The sequence below is a fragment of the Strigops habroptila genome, chromosome Z (assembly GCF_004027225.2).
Source record: "Strigops habroptila isolate Jane chromosome Z, bStrHab1.2.pri, whole genome shotgun sequence".
Classification (NCBI taxonomy): Eukaryota; Metazoa; Chordata; class Aves; order Psittaciformes; family Psittacidae; genus Strigops; species Strigops habroptila.
This window is the reverse complement of record NC_044302.2, coordinates 64344083-64368447: the sequence shown is the minus strand read 5'-3', so window position 1 is coordinate 64368447 and position 24365 is coordinate 64344083. Positions and strand designations below refer to the sequence as shown.

Below are 24365 nucleotides of genomic sequence, written 5' to 3'. Positions count from 1 at the left end.
TCACGACAGGCAAGTGAGGACACTTGACTGTGGCCATCAAAATGAACTTGTTCACCCCACTTCAGTGTGCCACAGGAGAGAGAAGAGACACCACAGCCACAGCAAAGACAAGTTTAAACACCAGATGACAGCCCATCCACTGATCAAGGCAGTAGCATTTCAGAGATGGGAAGGATTCAAAGCCACATAGCAGCAAGGCTGTGATGTGTCCTAGCACTCAAGGTAAGCAGACACAATAGTAATTGGCATCACCAGATGTGTTGCGTTTGTAAACTGAACTTCTCCATGCACCAGTTTATGGTAGCTTTGGAAAGCATTGCTTTGGAAAGCATTTGGAAAGCAACGTGCACTTTCCCTAAAACTTGCATAGAAATCCTTTTCTGTGAGCAATCTTGCATCCCATACAATTGTATATAACAAGTCATTAGCAACAACTGTTTCCTTTTCTTAGATCAGCAAACAGAAAAAAAAATAAAAAGGAAATTATTAAACTCTAACTTCCTGCACTAAAAAGCTGACAGCAACGACTACCACCAAGTGAGTTCTTGGTAAAAACAGTTCGATGCATTTCTATTTGTTTCTCTTATGCTTTTTTTGCCTTCTTTTTTTCTGTTTTGAATGCTTGAAAATGTACTGGGTTTTTTTTTTTAATAGTTTTTTAGATTGTTTTGGGAACAGTTCATTCAGGCTTTATCAAGCAATAGTTTTCAGACTGTTTTGCTTGTAATTCATCTTTCTGAGGGCTTGATATTCAAAATCTGCAGTCAGAGCTGAATGATTCATTACCTAAGTCACCTAATTGTATAGTTTCTATCTTCTGGAAAACTAAAGAATTATAAACTTTTTGTTCTACCAAAACAGTGTGACATAAAAGTCAAAGGGCTTATCTGTATGAGATAAAGGGTAAAAGGGTTTATCAGCAAGAATATGAATGAAAAATTTCAAAACAAACAAACACAATAAAAGAAAAATTCTTGCAACAAAGCAAAAAACAAATATCTCATTGGTTATCCATCTTTAGTTCTCATGAAATACACATCATTATAGCATATGGTACTGGGGGTCAGTTTACAAATCTCAGATACACAGGAGTAAGTTGGCAAAAGAAAGAAAGAGTCTTTCATAGTTATCAGACGCCCTGCTATTAAAGACTCAAATGTTATTGAAAAGACTGTCATGTTAGAAAGTTGAACCCATCAGCCACAAAATTTCGTGTGATAAAAAATTATGCCACAGAAAATATAAATCTACAGAAAGGACCGCTACTGAACACGAGACAGATGATCAGGGGGCTGGAGAACCTCCCATACGAAGACAGGCTGAGAAAGTTGGGGCTGTTCAGCCTGGAGAAGAGAAGGCTGCGTGGAGACCTCAGAGCAGCCTTCCAGTATCTGAAGGGGGCCTACAAGGATGCTGGAGAGGGACTCTTCATCAGGGACTGTAGCAATAGGTCAAGGGGTAATCGGTTCAAACTTAAACAAGGGAAGTTTAGGTTAGATGTAAGGAAGAAATTCTTTGCCAATGGCAGGGGGGTTGGAACTAGATGATCTTAAGGTCCTTTCCAACCCTAACTATTCTATGATTCTATTGCAACCAGCAAGTTAAAAACTATATGAAAACTTACGTCTAATGGATGAAGGTAAATAAAAAGATTTGTGCATATAATTTTGAGGCATCATAATGAAGAAAAGAGCCATGTCTTTAAGAACAGAAGGATTAAAGGAGTCTGATTTTGAGAGAGCTTTAAATCCATACTTTCTACAATCAGCTCCTTTGCATTTTACATATACAAGCAGGCAGTCATGTGCCCAATATTGAGGATTTCCTTTGAAATTAAATTGCTGGGTTATGCAAAATTGAAATATGCAGTTTTATGAGACTGCAGTGAGAGTAGTGGGAAATATGAGCAGTAAGTGCTGATGCAGTGAGTTTACTGAGGAAAAGAAGCTGGGCAGAACACAAGAGGTAAAATAGGAATAATATTGGCTCTTGTTCCCATTGCCAGCTACTGTTTTGTCTTGTAAACTTTACTCATCTTTCAATTTTCACTTTCCTTTGGAACCAAGAAAATAATAATATTCCAAATTTCTAAGCATTTTTTAAAAATCACTATTTTCAGGAGTGTTTACACTACACAGTCAAACTTTGTATGGTTACAGCAGATTTTACCTTTAGCTCAAGCAGTTGAACAGTGAGAGATTCAAGCCAGGATACCAGAATTCTGTCTTAGCCTTTCATGAAAGGTTGTGATTTGTACATTTGAAGGACAGAAGGATTCACTGTGACCTTCAGGCTGTCACAGAGCACAAAACATCACTAAAGAGTTTCACATCAAGCCCTGATCTTCCTTGACTCCAATTCAATCCATACAATGCATCTTTTTCTAAGTCAGTAGAGATCTTGAAATCAATGGCACTTCCTTAAATGACACACACAGTAATTGGCCTACTGTTTTCTCCAGAAGCTGAAGGTAATAGCTAAACTTTTTTACTAGCATGGAGTGCATGTGAAGTAGTTTGAGCATGATATAACAAAGACATTTAATAATATCAAAGGAGAGGGAGTGTTACAGTCCAGTGGATTGAATCCCAGGCACAGCTATAGGTTGGGTGGAGAAGTGATTCAGAGCAGCCCTGTGGAGAAGGACTTGGGAGTGCTGGTTGATGAGAAACTTAACATGAGCCGGCTTCAGTGTGCGGTCACAGCCCAGAAACCAACCATATACTGGGCTGCATCAAAAGGAGAGTGACCAGCAGGTCAAAGGAGGTGATCCTGCCCCTCTGCTCCCATGAGTAGCTGAGTTCTGGTGTCCTCAACATAAGGAAGCAGACCTTTTGGAGCAAGTCCAGAGGGCCGCAAGGGTGATAAGGGGGCTTGAGCACCTCCTGTATGAAGACAGGCTGAGAAAGTTGGGGCTGTTCAGCCTGGAGAAGAGAAGGCTGCATGGAGACCTCATAGCAGCTTTCCAGTATCTGAAGGGGGCCTATAAGGATGCTGGAGAGGGACTCTTCATCAGGGACTGTAGTGATAAGACAAGGGGTAGCAGGTTTAAACTGAAATAGGGGATGTTCAGGTTAGATATGAGGAAGAAATTCTTTACTGTGAGGATGGTGAGGCACTGGAATAAGTTGCCCAAAGAAGTGGTGAATGCTTCATCCCTGGCAGTGCCCAAGGCCAGGTTGCACAGAGCCTTGGGTGACATGGTCTACTGTGAGGCGTCCCTGCCCATAGCAGGGGGGTTGGTACTAGATGATCTTAAGGTCCTTTCCAACCCTAACTATTCTATGATTCTATGATTCTATGATTAATCTGTGTTTGGTTTTATGCCCATATTACACATCCGTATTTTGGTTCTAGTTTCATTTCCTCTTTATGGAAGCATCTATTTGTGAAAAGATTTTTGTAAAAGCCATTTTATAGACTTAAAAATTTAGGTGAAAATTTTTTCTTGGAGCTTGGAGATTTTCAGGGAAATGACTGGTAGGACTTCAAGAGGCTAGAGTGATGAGTGAATAAATTTGATTACATTTCTTCCTTTTTTTTTTTTGTAAAATTCTATTGTTTATTGATAATCCTCATAATATTCCCTGGCAGTTAGTGCTCTTCAGCAATCTTTCTGCTAGCAAGAAGATGCAGTGCCTGTACTGCCTTAATTTTCCATGTACAGCTAGAAAAGCATAAGCTTTATACTCTTGAGCAATCCTACTAAACAGTTGATTTGCTCACATATAGAGCTATACAGTAAAAACAGAAGTTGCACAGGCTAGGCAGAATATAAGATTCCTTCTCTGAGGATTTTTAGCATAAGTGACTGCATGCGGATTCCATCTAAGACCAACCAGTCACAATTAGACAATAAAGAACACAATAGCTTTTCAATCTAGGAATATCATAGTTCTTCGCAGTGAGTCTATAACGAGCAATTTATCACAAATATTTTTGGGATGATGTGGCAAAAGCCACAATGAAGTAGCAAATTCAATATTATCACCCTGTGTGGAATAATATCACATTTAATTTTACTTTCTTTTCTTTTTTAAATTTTTTGTTTGGTTGTTTCTGTTTGGTTGGTTTTTTCTTTCTCAACTTCTTATTTTGCTTTTATCATGCTTTTTCATGCTGAAATGTCTTGGCTATTTAAAACATACAACAGCAAGGTGTACGTTTAAACAGTAGAAAGCATTTGCTGTGGTAGGTCCTCATGAACTTGCTAGAAAGGTTATATTCCTATGCTATCACCCTTCTCTTCTGAACTGAAGGTTTACAAATCCTTTGTCTGAATCACAGCTGAACTGACTACCAGCCTATTTTCCTTTGTTTCTTACATTATTTGGTTTTCTTTTAAAAATCTTTCAAAATATTCTTATATTTATTTCTCTGTAATCTTGTCAGCTGGTCTCTTAAAAAGTAAAAAAATATAATGTTTTTAAGGTATATTCCAGAGCTTCATCAGGTTTTCCTCAAACATTATGCTTACTACTTCAAGAACAAAGCCAATCCAGGTAGCAATTTCAAATTATTTAGCCGAAATATTTGTATTTTAATGTTAAGATCTTTGGAAGACAATTAAAAACATTGTGCCCTCATTGAATTTTATATTTTCAGTGGCCTTTCTTTAAATTAATGTTCATTAAAAGTTTACAATGGAATACAATATAAGCAAAGGAACATGGATTGACACATTCAGGACTGTCACTGTATGAGTACAGGAAATTGCACAGAGAGCTATAATTGGCACCACAGTGAAAAGCCAGCAGAAAGAAAGATTATAGGCACTCTTACAGGGAAGGGAAATAAAGTAGAAGTGTACTGAAATGGGATCATGGATAAATTAATACAACAGAATGTCTCACTGTATTTCCTTCTTTCCTTCAACTCTTGCTGTGCTCTCCAGTGATGCCTTTGGGAACACAAACAGCTGTAGCAAGTGCTGAATGGGGGAAGTGGAATCTCTCTCCCTCTCCACTGAGATAAGCATGCCTAGCACCATTTGCTCCATTATACACAACTCCCAGGGGGTATTTTCTTTCAATAGCATGAGAAGGGTTAGGGAGCAAGAGAATGTCAGGATGGCAGAAACATACAAAAGAGTTTTCTGAAGTGCTCTGTGTCAGTGGAGTCTCCCAAAGACACCAGGTAGCATTAAATGCTTTAGAAAAAGTGAGCAGCAATATTTCAGAGGGAGTGATTGGGAGACAGACTGGAAAATCCCATCTCAGTCCTTGCTTCTGGGTTATTGAAATTTTGGCACAGGTCTGTTTATAAAAAGCTGACTCAAACCTGACTGGGAAACAAGAACTTCATGTTGTGAAAAGTGTCAAGATTTTTGTTCTGCATTAGAAATAAAACTAGACCATGGGGTCTGCAGGTTTGTCATCTTGGGGGCTGGGGAATTTTAGTTTTGGTGAAAGGAAAAAGAAGGAGGGGTCTTACATGTTGTCACCTCTTTCTGTCATTTGCTTCCCTCCTCTGTTATTTTCATACCCATTCTATAGAGAACTGCTCTTAAACTTAGGATATATAACTACAGTAAGGGTGACCCTGGCTTGAGTTCCTATTCTGCATGACCAAATTTGACCTAATCCTTAGGGTATCAGAAGTCACAGAAGGGCCTGGCTGGTCATTTCCTGAGGTCCCACCATGGACCTGTGAGAAACCCCTGACTTCGTTCCACTGAAGTGGATATGGATTTGTGGGAACTTTTCATTTCATTCAGCCAGCATTTCTTCACTGCAGAAAAAAAAAGTATCTGTCTCGCTCTAATTGGGCTATAATGAGTAAGGAAGTTGTACTGACCATTGATATTTCACAGCTATAAGCAAAAGCAGGTTTCATGTAAGATAACTATGGGTTTATATTGGAAAAAAAAACAAAAAAAACCAAAACTGAATTACCCAGATCCTGATTTCTTTTTGTCTTTTTTTTTCTTGTTGGCGTTCTCTTTTTTCCCTTTCTTATCAGGCTTTTTGTCCTGTTTCTTGTCTTTGCCTTTCCCACTTTTACCCCCTTTCTCATATTCCTCTTCATAATCTTCCTTGGATTTCTCATTTGCTTGGTTCTTCCTGGTAGGGTCACCTTCAGAGTCACTGCCCTCATTTCTAGCTGCTCGTCCCCGTCCTCTACGGTTTCTGTGCCTGCGATGCCCAGCTCTCCTTGTACCATCTTCATCATCCTCATCCTCCTCACCACCACACCTGGCTCTCACTCTAGCATGTCCCCTTCTGGTTCTTGGTGTTGATCTCTTCCCCCCTTTATCTGTGATGGAGGGAAAAAAAACACGAGAGAGGGCAGTATGTTAGAAGGAGACCTTTCCTCCTCCTTCCTTCATGCAGATAATCAGAAAACATCTGAGGATGGCCTCAAAGTAATCCACATTACTGACCTGTTACTTTGACATTTTCTTCATTCTCAGCTGCACTCCCTTCTTCACTGTCAACATCACTGCCAACTGTGGAGAGAAAACAAAGGCCAACGCATGTGAAGTGTGGATTGGTTATTAGGAACGCAGGGTTTTCAAGACATTCTTGGCAATTACTGCATTTGTACTCCCTTACACCTTTTCACAAACTCAGCTTTTTGGGACATGGCAAATGTTCTCAAAAAAGAAGATGAAGGCAGAAAAATTTCCTTCAGCGCCTAAATAAGTAAGGCCCAAAGTGATGTCATGACAACCTTCGTTTTGTGGAAGAAATACTTACGGCACGAAGACCTTCAAAAAGAAGCACAATAACAGTATCCTACAATTTGGGTAAAAGAACAAGGAAGATTAAAATGCTTTTCAGACAATTCTCAAAGATTTTCTTAAGCATATGAACGATAAGCCCTGGCTGATATTAAAGAAGACTAAAAGAATCATTTTCTGATATGACTGACTGAAGAGCATGAAGCTTCATAGTGGCAGCATGGCTGAAGAGCTCAGTACCAGAAGAAAAATACTTACTCTCAGTTCCAGCAACCAAATCTCCAAGCACGGTGACAAAAGTTGACCCCAGGTCACTCATATGCTGTACCACAGTCCTATTCTACCACTCAGGAGATGATAAAAACATTGGAGACTCTAGAGAGCCTATTAACAGAAGCAAGTAGTATTTCTGATCAGAAACATCTTTGGTTTGGTAGATCTCCTGCTGAAGTTTTTCAGTCTCAATGAGTTCAATAAGAGATGCTGTCTCTGCCACTCATCAATAACCAGGAAGGTATCCAATTCAAAAAATACTCCTCTCTTTCATATACACTATATCCCTCATAATATTTAGTTAATTCTGCAAATATTGAACATATCACTTGTGAAACTGCTATTGGTATTCACCAGCAATGTTTCTTCAGAAGCAATCTAACACCTGAGAAGTCAGCAGCTAATAGGATCTCTTGAGGTATCTTTGAGCCTCTACATGTGTAACAGCAGTTGAGACATATCAGTGGAATACATAGAAATACATGGTAGTAGGACAGTAATGAGAAGACTAATAAGTATTACCATGAATAGAAATAGGCAGCTGTCATTCCACTCCTATATACTATGTATGTTCCAGATGTAAGCTGTCTAATTTTCCCTCTGTACAGACAGGACAGGCAACATGTCATGATTTCTATAGTTGTATTTTTCAGGCAAGAAGAAACTACAGTTATCTTCCTTCTTCGCTCATCTAATACTTTTGAACTTTTCTTTATATTCTCTCTTTCTCCACCCTAGTTCCCTAGTTCCTTCTGTAAATTTTATTCAGCTACTAATGATTCATCAAAGATTTATACACAAATTGGTCTATTTAGGAACTGCTAGATAAATGTTGAGGCACAACTTCTTAGCTTTACCTAGTATCAAGGAAAAGCAAGGATGTAAGAATGTAAGGATGCAAACAAGAAGAAATCTAGGGTCTTGTTTCACTAGAAATCTACGGTCTTGTTTCACTATGTGCAATAATGGGCAAAGGGTTAATATCCAGAATTTGGCAGGCATTTTAAAACTGGGATATATGTAGGGAGTCTAAATCCCCTGCACAAAACATTTCATTGTAATTATATTTTCCACAATTCCTACAGCGTCTGCACAATAATTTTTTAGCGCTGTGCAAAGATACTATCATTCAATATCGTCAGTGGAATGTGAAAATAAGTGCTCCTTTGTTATGTATGGACATATGCCTTCTGCTGCTGACAGTAACAGGATCTCCATTTGACAAAGATCACTACGTCGCTATTGAAAGCTTGCAAAGATGAAGACAGACACTTCTAAAGATATACTTTGCATGCAACAATAGGGCATGGTCTTTTATTGCAACTAATGCTGTTGCTGAACTCCTCCAGCCAAACAGAAATTCTTGGGAAAGCACTTCAGTGGTATAAGATTGGCCTCACTGAAGATTCTGATGAGCCCATATAACAAGCAAACAGCTGCAGATTTATCATATGTACCGAAACATGCAGTAGCAGTGAAAATGTATCATAGTTCAGTTGACATCTTATTGACATATTAGTGAAAGTGACAATGGACTATGCAACAGTGGCTTAAGCAGGGCAGAAGGTAGCTGTTGGGGTTTAATTAATTCTAATAACATAAGGGAAATAGAACTGAATCCAACATTTCAGGCAAAATCCAACATTTCAGGTAAAGTAGTTAACAGATTTCAGGCTGCTTGAAGAAAGTACTGGGAACACGACTAGAGGGAAGTGTATCTGAAAAGACACTTTGTATGTTTGCGTCTTTTTTTTGCTTAAATGCTGAGGTACATATCGAAGAAGTTTTTGAAGAAATAAACAAGCAGCATAAAATCAAATGGAAGTATATATTGCCACAAAATAGGCCATGACCAGTAGAAAACATGACCAGTGATTACATGGAATCATGCAGCCAGAAGAGGGGGTTTACTACAGACAGACTAAACAGGCACAAGTGCAGCTTCAAAACTGTTTCTGCAAAAATTTGAAATTACAGTTCCAAACTGAGCTTTAGAACGTTCCAGCCTCCACAGCCCCACGCACATATAGAGATGAAACATGTAGATATAAAGAATATTAGATGTCTGCCCTTATCCTGGTGTATCCACAGAACAAGAGATCCCTCCCAAGTCTTGAGCTATGACACAGAAAGCATTGTACTAGAATTTATTTTTAAAAGAAGCTGGAAGCCAAGAACTCTTCCAGTTTTCTCACACTCTGTGTCATGAGCTCTGTGTCACTAGTATAAAAGCTGAAGCTCAACGTAAAATGCTTTTCCCTTGTGTCAGCTGTGATGGCAGCTGGTGCTATCTCACCAAGGAGGAACAAAATCACTTATGAGGGGGAGTAAAGGAGTTTTAACATCCCTAAGGTCTATTCTGTATAGCACATATGCATGCATTCAGGTGAGCTACATAGGAAGCTAAGAGGCTAGGCAGTTCATAATTCAGCACTTTAGGTGCTTGTGGCAAACACTGTCTTACTGAATTACTGGAGAAGCATTTCAGTGATACACAAATTACAGTTCATGATCACTAAATCTAAATGCCGTTTAGCACTAAATCTGAATCTTCTATAAACCACAACATACAGAAACAGTAAAGTGCATTCCTCAGGCACTGTAGTATCACCCTATAAGAAAACTGATGAGCACTTTTCATGCTCTGGCTTGTTAAAATAAAAACGTACAACCTCTGTTGCAGGCATAAAATCATCACTATATGGGATCCTTTTAGGTTGACATACTTCTGTTTTTTTAAACAGATCTTCATGTGATCCCATATATCAAAAATTCAGTGATTCCTCCTCTAAAAACAACCAAGTCTCACTAAAGCAACATCTAGAACTCTTCGTTGTTCCAGAAACAGGTTGATAGGACCTTGTTTCTTCATGGTATCAATATTCATAGGGCTAGTATCAGATCATTAGACTCTGAGTCAGCTAACTTGAGTTTAGGTGACCCAGAGCAAACTATTGCTCAGTAGTTACATATTCCAGGATACATTATCCTGACATAATAACACATATATCATTAAGCATATTTGGAGCTATAGTCCATAACTGCTTATGCTCTAGGAAATCCAATCACTTTCTGATTTTTTTTTCCACAGTAGTTTAAGGGAAACTTTCTCATCTTTCTAGACTAAGGATAGGGAAAGTGTAATCTGAGTAAGCTATCGTTTTACCTGAAGTCTTATTTATGTTTTAGACTATAGCCACAAATGAGCCAACAAGACTAAAGGAGCGTGTCCTGAATATGAGCTCAGACTAACCTGTAAGTCACAGACTGCAGTGAAGACAGAATATCAGACAGCTCAGTAGAAAGCTCAAAATGTTGAAATGTTGCTGGAAATTAAGGACAGAAAAAAAAGTACAAAACCATGGGAGTTTTTTGCTACATGAGGTGTCCATATAGCAGATTGTGGGTGCTGTTTTAACCTTACCTTGTTTTCTCAGGTTGTTTGTACACCACTTATCAGAGTGTGTGATTCAGATTTCATGTTCTGGAATTTTTTTAAACTTGTTTTACACTGACATAGTTTCTTTGATTTTTCGCTGTGAGAGGAATAATGATTCTTGTAACTACACAGTAAAATATGGCCCATTGTTGTAATACTACTGCTCACATTACTACTATGTAAAACTGACAGCTGCTAAGCAATTCTGCGTGCTGGTGTCTTATAAAAAAATATAGAAATCAGTGATGCACAAAGGAATCTGAAAGTCAAAAAATGCTATCAGATGTAAAATGAAGTAAAATAATTCCTATTCAGTTACACTTACACTAGCAGATATAGTGCTTACTTTTCTGCACCTGAATTAACAAGGTTGTAAGCACTCATGTAGGCAAAATATTTATACTACAATGTCATAAAGCCACTAAAGTCTCGGAAGGCTCATTAGTATTAATGTATATGCTGTGGCCTGCAGACTTCTACACCCAAAGATTTTCCAGAAGTTGCCTGCGGGGCAATAAATTTTCCCTCTCTGTAGATTGCCAATAAGGACAATTTACCCAACTTATTGTAGCTCAGTCAACATTTGAAAATTAAGATGAAGACAATAGGGAACAAATGGAATCCATTCAATTCACATCGATAAATTTTTCATCTTTTCCACTGGTAAGGAAAAATTACAAGTGTTCTACTAAAACAGAGATAGAGCTCACACAGATCAGGTTGGCACTGTGGCTAGCATTGGGCACATCATCTGGTAACACCCTCCTCTCTTTAGTTTACTTCTGGGATGTATTTACACACCATGAGGTTTGAGTGTTGCTTCTCAGTTTGTGGATGAGGACTTCTCTTATGCAAAATTCCCCTTCAGGGATAAATAATTTTATTGCATGATTCAGTGAAAGAATTTTAGGCCAAATCTGATTTTCTTTTATAAAGCCCACAGAAGTTACAGGAGGAAGATAATTCAGTGAGAACTCCCTCAGTATTTCACCCTCTTCAGGAAAGCATGCATAAAAGTTTCCAGGCCATTGTGTCTTACACCACCTCTGTGGACACAGCTGCACGACCCTACCTGTGCCAGACAAAGACCTAGCCAGGTAGTGCTTTGTCCTACCCAAGACTAGAGATCTGACAAGCTTGCGGGATCTTTTGGTTACTGTAATAAAACAACAAGTCACATTTGCATTGTCTTCATCAGACAGATGGCCTGATGGTGGGCAATTTTTCATTTTCATTGCAGTCTTTACTGCAAGAATTAGGATCAGAATAGTAAGTGTCCAGTACATTTTGAGGAGTGCAGAAATGCAGTAAATCATACTGATCTGACCTTTTCATGTTCTGAAAAGTGACTTACTTAGCTTATTGTCATTCATTCATAGTACTGTTAACATGGGAAGAACAGGTTAATATGGAGAAAACAGGTTAGGTTCAAGATAAAATGTGGCATTCTTAATGGATCCAAAGTCAATTGTATTTTTGACTACTTTAGGAGAAGACAGCTCTTTTAAGGTTGATACCTACAGCTGACCAGCTCATCACATATTCACTTTGTTATTTTTAGAGGATAAAAGTCACTTTCCATCTGATCTCTTTTAAATATCCACTCTGAAGATTTGTGCCCTGTCTTCTTTTCCTGTATGAGACGCCTAGAACAATGAATTCATATTCATGCATTTAGCATAAGGAACCATACATCTCCTACTATCATAGATTTTCAGAAGACATGTTATGAAGCAAGAAGAATGGCCAAATGAGGGCTTCACTAGAGCTAAAGATATCAAAAAGCAAAAATGTACGGCCTCAGACTGTATTTTTGCAACTCTCATCCATTCTTTGCAAGAATATTCCTTAGGACTGTCTGTCAGCAATGACAAAGCAAAACCTCTTGTAAAGAAATTGCTACTAGATTTTTACCTGATTCTGTTCTGACTAACTTCAGCCCTTGGAACATTTTAAGTCAAAAGTGGATGGAGAACCACATTCTGAAAATCTCTTAGTTACTTTTAATGGAGCTCTCACTTTTTAAGTCTTCTTAAAGGAAGATCGAATCTTGAATTTGCTCATACGATCTCATCTCCAAATATCCGCCTGTTAAACTACCATCATCAAGGTAGTTATATTTTATTATAAATTAAGTACAATATACATTTTCAAGCAAAGTGTATCAAAGAGTGGTCATGATCCAACCTTCTCCAGTTAAAAGATGTGGGTTTTGTTCACCATGGGAATGCTAACCTCTGTACTTTGAATGAATAATAAAGTCACTGAACAGGCGATAAATCAAGTCAGTTAGATACCTGCAAGTAGAAGGCAGGTATTTACGGTAAACTTAGAACGTTGATATTTTAACAATTTATTCATTAGAAATGGTTATAAAAATACATATGGTCTATGGCCATATTAGTTTTGTTTCTTATTTAGATAAAAATTCTGCTGGAGCTAGGAGGTATTTTGGATGTGCTACATTGAATTTTGTGCTTCGCTCATGTTAAAATGAACTTCATTAGCATGTACTGCTTTAAAATTAAGTAGGTCAGGAAAGGGACTTGTAGAAAAAACATGGGGGGGGAAGCAATGAAGGTCCTCAGACAATAAAAGGAAGGAAAATAGGATGGACTCTTAAAATGAACCACATGTTCAATGACATTTTGCTGATATGCTAAGCAGTCCATTCTGATGTTTTCTGTGGAAGTCAAAGCATTTTATTACTACTGCCTACACAAAAGTGGATTAAAAATATAGAAAGCACTGTTTAGTACTGCCAGCCCCGGTTCTTAGCAAGGCCTAATAAACTAATTCAGAAACTAGTCTAGAATAAGGCCCCTGGCAATTTTCTCCCATCCTGAAGATGAGAAAGATCATGCCTGTTCCATATGAACAAATTCCATATTTTGAGTAGTATTGCCCATGAGAACTGAAAGCACTTCACATATCAAAGAGCTGCCTTGCACTTTCCCAGGATAAGCCATTAGGCGTTATCATCCTTCAAAATATTTCTTATATACAGAACAGAGCAGTATCAGTATAGAAATATTGTTAATCTCACTACGAAGAATGCTCGACATTCCATACTAAATACTGAAAGCAATTAGAAAAGGAAATATTGCCTTTGTATAGGTTACAGAAGCCACCAAAAATCGTTGCATTTTTTATCTTCCCTATAAAGTACTTACAAATGTAAGACAGGTAACAGGGCTGTCATTGCACTTTTTTCATTTCTTAACTAGTGGAAAGCCACACTGCCATTCTACAAGTAGTCAACTTACACAGCAAAGCTGCTTTGGAAAGCCAAGGAGAATACATATCTTAACAAAAGATAATGAATTGTGACGAAGGAGATTTTGTATTAGAAAGAACATGAAGAAAATAAAAATTGTGCTCTGCTGAGCTACATGCAGCAAAAATGTGCTTAAGATGCATAATTATAGTTGTAATTACCATTTTCTTCAATGTCGTTTGGCTTTTCCTGTTTAGGCATCGTGACTATTTCACAGGGCTGCTCCAGCTGCCACCATACAAGAGATCGGCTGAAGGTTGACTGGTTCAAGGTAAAGTGTACCACATCAACATCGTCCTGTCTGTCACTGAACGGATGGCGCTGGTGAAGTTTCACTGACTGAAATATAAGAAGATACTAATTTCCTAAGTGATTAATCTTTCATGAATGTTTAGTTTACTGTGTAGAGTTGGTATGCTAGGGTCAAAAGAATGGAAGAAGTGGTTCACTTTCATTATGGTTATTACTGAAAAAATACAAACTCTCCTGCAGTGTACCTACTTATGACTACCACTGTTTAAATGCCTGAAGCGTCTTCCTTAGCAAGGATGTTGCACTTTGTCCTCACAGGCACATTCTGATGCTGTGTACAGGTCTATACTTCTGCATGTGGAGGATGTTGCATGGATTTTTTTCTCACAAAAGGCAGCTTTTACCTTTAAATTGCATAGCTGATTAAAAAAAACCCTGCAACTGATTAAAAAAAACCAAACATCTTAGCAAAAGGAGCCAGATGCTGATAGATCTGCTGGTTTATATCTACATATTCTTGCAGTTCCATTAAGACTCCTTCTGCCTTTATGTAGATATTACATCCTAAGTTTAACAGTTTTACCCTGATTCACCTTCTATCTACAACACCAGACAGGCTTGATGGTGAAACAAAGCAAAAATGCAATTAACTAAACAGGTCAGGCTTGGAAGTAAAAGATTTGAAACAACTTATTACAAATAAAGCAACATGAAATGCATTTCTCGATATGTATTGAACTAGATAATTCTTTTGTAGCTTCCACAGTATTCCTCATCTGGAATTCTTCCAGTGTGATCCAGCCTGAAAAACGGGGTAGGCATCTGCAGAGTACCCCACTTTCTCAGATGCTCCTGGATGGTTTTTATATCCTCTTACCCACATGACTATGAAAGCCATTTGGTTTCCTTTGGAGCTGTCATACAGATGTCTGAAGGAAGTTTATCTGGAAATTTATCCAGTGATGCCAGCTACCTTACATTTTCAATTTCAAATTTTAGCATTGGGGATTTTTTTGAAATGCTGAAAATGTTTGTGGGTGTTGTTTGAACTGGCTTGAAATTCAATTTACATACAAAAAACATCCACATATTTAATCCTGTTTCTGCTAGAACATTAACATCCTATGTTTCAAATTTTCCTAAACAGATTGATTTTACATATACAATTATAAGAGGTCTTACGCCTTTGTCTATAAGATATTTTTTCTGAACTGTTATTTCTTTTACTGCATTTTCATGTTACTCATTATATCACATCCTAGCTCCTGTGCTTTTATATACCTTGAAAAAAACTTTTAATGCAAAAAAGAAGTACAATAAAACATTTAAATCTGTAGTTAGACCACGTCTAATAAGCCATGGTTTTAAGAACTCAGAAAAAGAATAATCATATTCTAAAAGTTGGTAGACTTCTGTACTTCTTTAATAGCAGAAAGAAGAGCATATTAGGAAGAATTATGAGCATTGGCTTCAAGTTAATGAGTCTTCAAGTATTTGAAAAAAGCAGTGAAAGAATTGTAACAGAATGTTTTGCAGTTGCAGTCAAATTGGGACCATAGCCTTGATGGCACTGTGTAAGTTTTCAGCAGAAATTTCAGTTAATAATACCTCACTTTCATTTATTAGCCACATTGGAAAATATTTGACTGGATATACAAAAAGGAAAAGGACATACATTGAGGGCTGATCTTTTAATCTTACAAAAAAAAGAAAAAAAATTGTATTAGATGAATATCAAAGATGCAAAGGCAGTATTCAAAAAGGTAGACAAATAAAACTATTAAGGTCATATACACAGTCTGAATGCGGTCTCTGGGTGACTATTTCCTATGGTATAGGTGAATTGCACACTCTATTTTATTTGTTTCTCAAGATCTCCTGACTCAGGCAGTCATCAGAGTTAGTTAAATACTTTTACCACAGTGCAGATTTTTAGAGTAGACAGGCCAGACTCAGTCTGATTTGTGGTTTACTTTTGTGGCTGCAGGAGTTAACTGTCTTCATGAGTTCCACCACTTGCTACCCTTGTTGGTGTACCACTAAAACTGCCCATGGGGCTGTCCTGTAAACTGGGTCACTAATCAAAGCAAATAATAATTTTCTTAAGTCGGCTTAATGCAGTGATCCCATCCACAGCACACTACCAGAAATAATTGCACTAGCACAGAAGGGGGAGTGAAATTGTGACATGACGTGGGAAAGGGAAGTCAGGGTCAGGAGACAGAAAGAGGGTGCAGATCTTTGAAGACAGACTTGCCGTTGGACATAACATAGCACAGACCTACATCCTGTATTTCTGTTTAGCCTTGGAGGCCAAATACTAAGCAGAGATTGAGGACAAACTGTACCAATTTAACCTCATAGCATCCTACTGCTTCTCTAGTACAAATATAAATGACTGCATGGACAGTTTTGATTTACACAAGTTTCTCAGCACACCAGTCTTGCAAAAAAAAAAAGGGGGGGGAGGGGGAAAGGGAGAAAAAAAAAGCCTTTCATTTAATTTAGCTCTATTTAATAACAATCAAATCAGAACGACACAGAGTGGTTTTAATATCTAATAGATTATGAAAATGGCCCGAGTACAGACAGTTTCAGAGAACTGGGCTCATTCCTAAATGAGTTGAACACTGCAAAAATTGATGTTGTTAGCAAACATGCCACATTTTTCTTTCTTTGTTCACATTTATATCTCCTTGCCAGAGACACTTATTGTATATTCAAACTGCTAAAGCATGCGTGGTACACAAAAGATGAAGATGGAAATATACAACTATCCTTTTACCACAGCTAAAACTCATAGGAAAGCCTGTAATGAAGGAGAAATGGAAAGTATGGTCCACACACCCTTCCCCATTCCGTTAAACTGATAAACCATTTGATAACTATCTGCCAACCAGATAAATACATCCAAGGGAAATAAAGATGACACCAAAGAATGATGACGTAACTACGTTTAATACAAACATTAGTGCCTCAGTAATTCTGCAAGCATCAATTTTGCTTGTAATCAGCATTTAAGTTACAGAGCACAATCTATTCACAAAGAAATAAGCACTATAATTTCTTTCCTGTCACTTCTACTCATAAGCTGTAAACCCTCTCTACCACAATGACATGCCTTGACTGTTGATTTTTCCATATTTAATGGTTTTCCACCAATTTCTAAACATACTGCAAAACTTAGGGCAATAAACGATTTTCTGTCAGACTTTGCTGCTAAAGGTGACTCTTTTCAAGACGGGATTTTAAAATGCCAGTTTGGTTTGCCCCACACAAATTGTATATTCTGCCCTGTTGAAGGACATGATCAAATCAGGAATTTCTGGAAGTAAATACAAACACAAGTTGAAGCCATGTGTGTGGCTGTGCAACTGAAAATGCCTTTTTCTATGTATTGTAATACTTAGGTCATTCTTTCTTTAACCTGCTGCATTCAAATGAATCAGATGAGCAGCATTAACTTGTAAGTCTGTGCCTACCAACCTCATTTATCCCACATCTTTCTACAGTCAATCATGTCTGGGAGCAGCAGGAGACTGCACCAGGAGGGGCCAAGGCTGGACAGGGGTCAAAATCTCCCTGAGGGACACCATCCCAAAGCAGTGCAAGCAGAGCTGGGTGATGACAGTAGCACTTGGGGTCAGGAGTGGGAAGGCACAGTTAGATGACAGATCAGATTGATTAATTTAATGTAAGAAACATTTAAAAGCTGACTTGCATCCTTCCCAAATATTAATTTCCAAAATATTCCCTAATCAGTGCTCAGCTCTTGAACACTGATTAGGGAATGCCATGTAACAGAAACACCAGTAACCCTCTTCTGATGTCAGACTAGTACTCACAGAGAAGACAGAGAAAACACCTACTTGCACAAAGCCTTATTTGTGTAGAGGTCTCTAGTTACCTCAGGAAAAGGAAATCTAACAGCTAAGTCAAAAAACTACACAAAATTCCATCATACTTCTGCAATTATTGTTTGTGAGGACATTTGTAATTTTTCTGGCATTTCTCAAACATGATATTTCAAGTTTCTCTGAAAAACTGGAAGTTACGTTGAAAATACAGTGGGATGTGTTTTATACTCTCCTGGTAGACATGATCACCAGGTTCAGAGGAAAAACATTAGATGTCTCATGAAGAAGTAATTTTTTTTTTAAAATTCTAGTCTATTAATGTGGATCACAAGAAATCAGGGTGATACATACGATTTAGAGGAATTTATCCAAGTTGCTCTTGATCACTGAATCTATCCTGCTCCATTATTCAGAAACATAGAATCGCAGAACGGTTTGGCTTGGAGAGACTTCAAAATCATCTGGTTCCAAGTCCTCTGCCGCGGACAGGGACACCTTCCACTAGAGCAGGTTGCTCCAAGCCCCTGTGTCCAACCTGGCCTTGAACACTGCCAGGGATGGGGCAGCCACATCTCCTCTGGGCAAACTCTTCCAGTGTTTCACCATGCTCACAGTAAAGAACTTCTTGCTCACATCTACTCTAAATTTCCCCTCTGTCGGTTGGGATTGCTTGGCCCCAGGTGCAGGACCTTGTACTTGGCCTTGTTGAACACCTTGAGGTTCGCGCTCACCCACCTCTCAGCCTGTCATGGTCCCTCTGAATGTTTTGTTAAATGTTCAAAACCAGCTTTAAATTCCTAAACATTCATTAAAATTCTGCTAAATTAATTTTTTATTAGAAAGGGAAATAGTTTCTACCTCTATATGCTCTGTTCTTTAGACCTCTTCTGAAAATTTGTAGCTGGAAGCATTTGGGAAGTTCATCTGAAGATATGTGTGTATGCATTTCCTGCAAAGATAATGCTGCTTACAATTAGGCAATTTTATTTAGAATAGTATTCTTGTCTTTACCCTAGCCAAAATGAATGGCTGGCTGAGTTGTTGTTAATACAGCTGCTTTCTTTAATAACATCCGATATCACATGCTGCCAGCTATGTCTGCTCACAGTAGCTGCTATGCTGACAAATGGGCACACTACTCAGATAAATGCATTTGCTGCTTAGTTGTGGCTGCACTCACTGGAGGGACTCCAGATTTACTTCTCGGTGAACCCTTCATTGCTTGCTTGTTCTGAAACAAGATTTTTAAAAAATGCGAATTGTGGCGTGTCTTGAAGTACTTATTTGCACAGTAAGTGCAGCTGGAGCAGCCATAAACGAGTGAACAGAAGCCTTAGCTTGCACAGGCTGGCTGAGGCAGGATGTAGTAGGGAACACTAAAATCCTGAGACTTTATGACTCCTCAGCCACCAATACTGCATGTAAATCACAGTTCAGGTCCCCTTAAATACTGTGTCTACTTTAATGTACTCTATTATACAAGAGAACACTTGCACAAGCCATTATCACTCAGAGAACGTAACATACAACAGTGACTACTTTCCACTCCAAGGTTTCATTGCATTTTTCAAGTAGCCTGTTTGCAAAGGACTTATCAGGCACAAGTGGCGCAGCTCAAAACTCTCCTCGCCACAGCCCATGCCAGAGGAATTGAGAAGGTTGTAGTCATTGTCAGGGACTCTTCTTTTTGGACTTTGACCACTGCATGTTCTTGGATCAGGCTTGTCTATATCTCATGAGTGCACTAGGAGCATAATGAGCTCCACATGTTCCCCAGCTAGCATATGTACCCCACTCTGTTTCCTCTGCTGTTAAGTGGCAAATGTATTAAACCCAATAATGACCCCTTTTATTTTTTCAGGGAAATTGCAGAGCAAGGAGCAGCAGAATCGTGTTGCACCATGGTCAGCGGTTAGAAATTAAAATCTTGAATGTGAAGCTTCAGCAAAATAACAAAACCCTGAGTTAAAAAAGCGAATTCTGCAGAATGACCTAGGGCATGGTGTCTTTAGCCAGAAGAACCAGTGTATTCATACATCTGTTTCACATTGCCTGTAAAATCAAGTGAGTACTGTATATATTCAATGAATGGCAGAGTCTAGGGAGGAACAAAACAACAAGTAGTCAATTCAATACCAGGTTTTTCAGCCACTGAATGTAAAATTATTAATAACACAGGCCATAGTCCTTCAGCGCACTCAATCAGTGCCTGTTCCTAGGAGCTAATAAGTATCCTGAGAGAAGAAGGCCAAACAAGCTAAGCACACTATCAGTCCTTATTGTAGTAGTGGGAAGAGCCCAGTTCTAGAAGAACAGAATGAATTTTTTTTTATGAAAGTGGAAAAAACAACCCAAAACATATTACTTACAGTCTTTTCAACTGCTCATATGGCAAACTTCCCATAAAACTCATTTACCTCAGGGTTGTTACAAGAATAAGAACATATGAGTGAAAAGCTATTTTTTGACTTCCATTTAAACCTTAGTTTGTGAGCTGATGTGCCAGAATGGATGTCCATCAGTGTCAGTGACTGTATGAGTCTTTGACACATGAACATCCCTTCTTTAGGAAAGATGTTGAAGCTATTAATTCATTTTCTACTGGCCTCGTGAACAGCTGCTGAACAGAGATAAGTTTTGTTATTTGGCCACCCTGGGCAAACTCATATAATAGGTTGAAGTTTTAACAAGTCAACTGCAACCTAAGGTATTCCTAGACTATTAATGATCTCTTGAGACACAAATCCAGCAATTCGACTGATGAGGGAAACAAACATTCTTGTATCAAGTGAAAACAGAATAAACCAAGGATAAAATAAGATAAAACATTTTGAAAACAAAATATGAAGGTCTGCAAAAATACACACATATGAACAGGCCAACAATGACAGGAAAAATAGTAATATGTTCCAACCCCAGACAGCTGGGTCTTCAAATGTATGCTTGAAACTATAAAAGCACATTCTCATTAAAATCAAAGCTATAAAGTTAAGCACTCTTGAAAGAATGATTTGCAACATCAAAGATCCTGTGAAAAAAATATCACTAAATGTTGCAGAGACTAAAGCTTGTCTTAGAGTCACTAGGATTTCAGAAAAACACAGATCATCAGCTACTGAAAAAAAAATACAGAAAACTACACTATTTTGACCTGCAAGCAAGCTTTTCTTCACATAAGCTTTGGTAGTTGCTGAAAGACAAAGGCAATTTTAAAAGGGTTTTCTCAGAATACCCTTGTCCTTTTTCTTGAACACAGGAGAATTGTGTCATCATTTATTGAGGGAAGATCATTGGGAAAAACACAGCCTCATATTCCTGATCAGAGACATCTCCAGGGCTGTCATGATCATATGCCACAATCAAAGGTTTGATATCAGTGACATTCCTGGTAGTGCAAACCCTGGGTTTTTCACACAAAAGATATCACTCAGTTTGTAAAAATATGCAAAGGCAGAAATATAGGCAATGTCAATGAATAAGTCATATCCCTAGCTTATAGATAGATAGATGTAGATAGATGAATAGGTAGATAGTGGTTTTGTCAAACTACTGGGTCACAATTCGCTGTGAGAAAACTCCAGGCCATTAACATCTGCCCCAAGAAGCTGCATTTTCAGCTGCTAACAGCAGATGGCAATGCATGTGAATCAGTCGCACCTTAATGCAAGGGCTCCATTCACAATAAACCCTGCAGTCAAAGACAAATCGTGGTCTCCTTACTTAAGAAAGCAGAGGACCACGCAACAGATGTTTTGCTTAGAAGCAACAAAAGAGAGAGCACTAAATTAAACCACATTAATTTTGCATCATGTCAGTTATGTCCCTACTTTCCATGACGTTAGATTCAAAATGATTAACCCTTTGGATGCCAGAGATAAAATACTGTTCTTAGTTAATTTGTCAGAGGCATAAACAATATTCTGTTCTATTTCAGTGTGTTTGTATGGCTTAAGTGAAACAACCTCAGAATGATACCTCAACTGCATCTAACTACAGGAGATAAAGGCTTTGAAGACAGTCCACTTTTAGTGTGACACACACACCTCGTTTCTTTGCCTGTTGTTTCTAACTGTAAATGGATGCTGACGTGCACAAAATGCACCACTTGACAAAGCAAAATAGAAAGAAAAGCAGGAAGATATGTATGCTTTATACAATCCTTTCTTCCGTTTGGGAGAAAAAGTGGGTTTAGAATCATAGAATGGTTAGGAATCGGAAGGGACCTTAAAGATCATCTAGTTCCAACTCCCCTGCCATAGGCAGGGACACCTTCCACTAGACCAGGTTGGTCAAAGCCCCATCCAACATGGCCTTGAACACTGCCAGGGATGGGGCATTCACAGCTCTCTGGGCAACCTGGGCCAGTGCCTCACCATGCTCACAGTAAAGAACTTCTTCCTCACATCTAATCTAAATCTACCCTCTTTTTGGTTTAAAGCCAATACCCCTTGTCCTAAACATAATTCTATCTTCATGAAGTCAGAAGGCACATCAATCAAAAACTTCACTGAGGCTGTAAGACTTAAACATCTACGAATAATTTTGTGAACCTATCCTTACAGAAACTCTAAGTACAAACAATCTGATTATAAGACAGACATAAATAGAGACAGGAAGGTGGACAGGTATAAATAGGTATTTTCAAAAGTACTTACCTTGTCATTCATCTGTTCCCTTTTCCTAAGTAAAGTCCAGTTTTCCTCTAATAATCAGTGCATAAATTTATTTACCTGTATCATCCTTCCATGTCTCATCCTCAACAACACATTTGAAGATTTCTATTCAGGTATATAAACATATATGAGGAATAAGCCAGAGGAACTAACTGATAGAAAAGTCAACAAGGAGAAGGGCTATGCTGGACCTTGTTCTCACCAACAGGGAGGGCCTAGTGGGGAATATGAAGCTGGAGGGCAGCCTTGGCTGCAGTGACCATGAAATGGTGGAGTTCAAGATCCTTAGGGAAGCAAGGAAGGTGCACAGCAAGCTCACTATCCTGGACTTCAGAAGTGAAGACTTTGGCCTCTTCAGGGATGCGTGTGGTAGAGTACCGTAGGATAAAGCACTGAAGGGAAGAGGAGCCCAAGAAAGCTGGTTAATAGTCTAGGATCACCTCCTCTAAGCTCAGGACCAATGCGTCCCAACAAAAACAAAGTCAGGCAAAAATGCCAGGGGGCCTGTGTGGATGATTAAGGAGCTCCTGCACAATCTCAGACACAAAAAGAACCCTACAGAAATTGTCCAAGCAGCCAGGGATCAGGTTAGGAAAGCTAAAGCCCTCATAGAATTAAATCCGGTCAGCAAAGTTAAGGGCAACAAGAGAAGATTCTATAGGTACATCAATGATACAAGAAAGATTAGGGAAAATGTGAGCCCCCTCTGGAAGGAAATGGGAGACCTGGTTACCTGGAATATAGAGAAGGCTGAGGTTCTCAGTGATGCTTTTGCTTTGGTCTTCGCCAACAAATACTCCAGCCACACCACTCAAATTATAGAAGACGATGAGCAGAATGAAGAACCACCTGCTCTGGGAGAAGATCAGCTCCCAGAACAATCCATGGGACCTGAAAAGATGAATCTGTGGGTCCTGACAGAACTGGCAGATGAAGTAGCCAAGGCATTACCATTCATTTTAAGAAGTCATGGCAGTCCAGTAAGGTTCCCACTGACTGGAAAAGAGGAAACATAAACCCCGGTTTTAAGAAGGCAAAAAAAGAAGACCCAGGCAACTAGAGGTCAGTCTCACCTCAATGCCCAGCAAGATCATGGACCAGATCCTCCTGGAAAGTATGCTAAGGCACGTAGAAAATGAGGAGGTGATTGGTGACAGCCAACATGGCTTCACTAAGAGCAAACTGAGCCTGACATATTTGGTGGCCTTCTATGATGGGGCCACAGCATTAATGAATAAAGGAATAGCAACTGAGGTCATCTACCTGGATTTGTGCAAAGCATTTGCCACTGTCCCACACAACATCCTGGTCTCTAAACTGAAGAGACATGGATTTGATGGATGGACTACCCAGTGGATAAGGAATTGGCTGGATAGTTGCATTCAAAGAGTTGTGGTAAATGGCTCAATGTCCAAGTGAACATCAGCAACAACTGCTGTTCCTTAGGAATCAGTATTGGCACCAGCACTGTTCAACATATTTGTCAGTGACATGGACAGTGGGATTGAGTGCACTCTCAGCAAGTTTGCCAGTGACACCAAGCTGGTCAAGTGTCACAAGTTCAGTTGACACACTGGAGGGAAGGGATGCCATCCATAGGGACTCAGACAGAGAGATGGGCCAATGCCAACCTCATGAAGTTCAACAAGGCCAAGTGCAGGGTCCGACACCTGGGTCAGCGCAATCACAAGCACAGCTACAGGCTGAGCAGAGATTGGAGAGCAGCCCTAAGGAGAAGGACTTGGGGGTGTTGATTAGCAAGACCAGCATAACCCAGCAGCCTGGAAAACCAACCATATCCTGGGCTGTATCCAAAGAAGTATGACCAGCAGTTCAAGAAAGGTGATTCAGCCCCTCTACTCTGCACTCATGAGACCCCACCTGGTGTACTGCTTCCAGCTCTGGACCCCAG

At 39.0% G+C, this 24365-nt stretch overlaps 1 protein-coding gene across 12 annotated transcripts in view; it reads right to left on the bottom strand.

The window, feature by feature from the left end:
- The window catches only part of TMC1 (transmembrane channel like 1), a 131061-nt gene that overhangs the window by 50752 nt on the left and 55944 nt on the right, over window positions 1–24365 (bottom strand). For all 12 annotated transcript variants that reach the window (XM_030470029.1, XM_030470030.1, XM_030470020.1 and 9 more), the window contains 3 exons: window positions 13833–14010; window positions 6383–6448; window positions 5895–6255 (listed from right to left, as the gene is read on the bottom strand). In XM_030470029.1, coding sequence (XP_030325889.1) covers window positions 5895–6255; window positions 6383–6448; window positions 13833–13872 — 467 coding nt within the window. In that variant the 5' untranslated portion in view covers window positions 13873–14010. The remainder of the gene's footprint in view (window positions 1–5894; window positions 6256–6382; window positions 6449–13832; window positions 14011–24365) is intronic.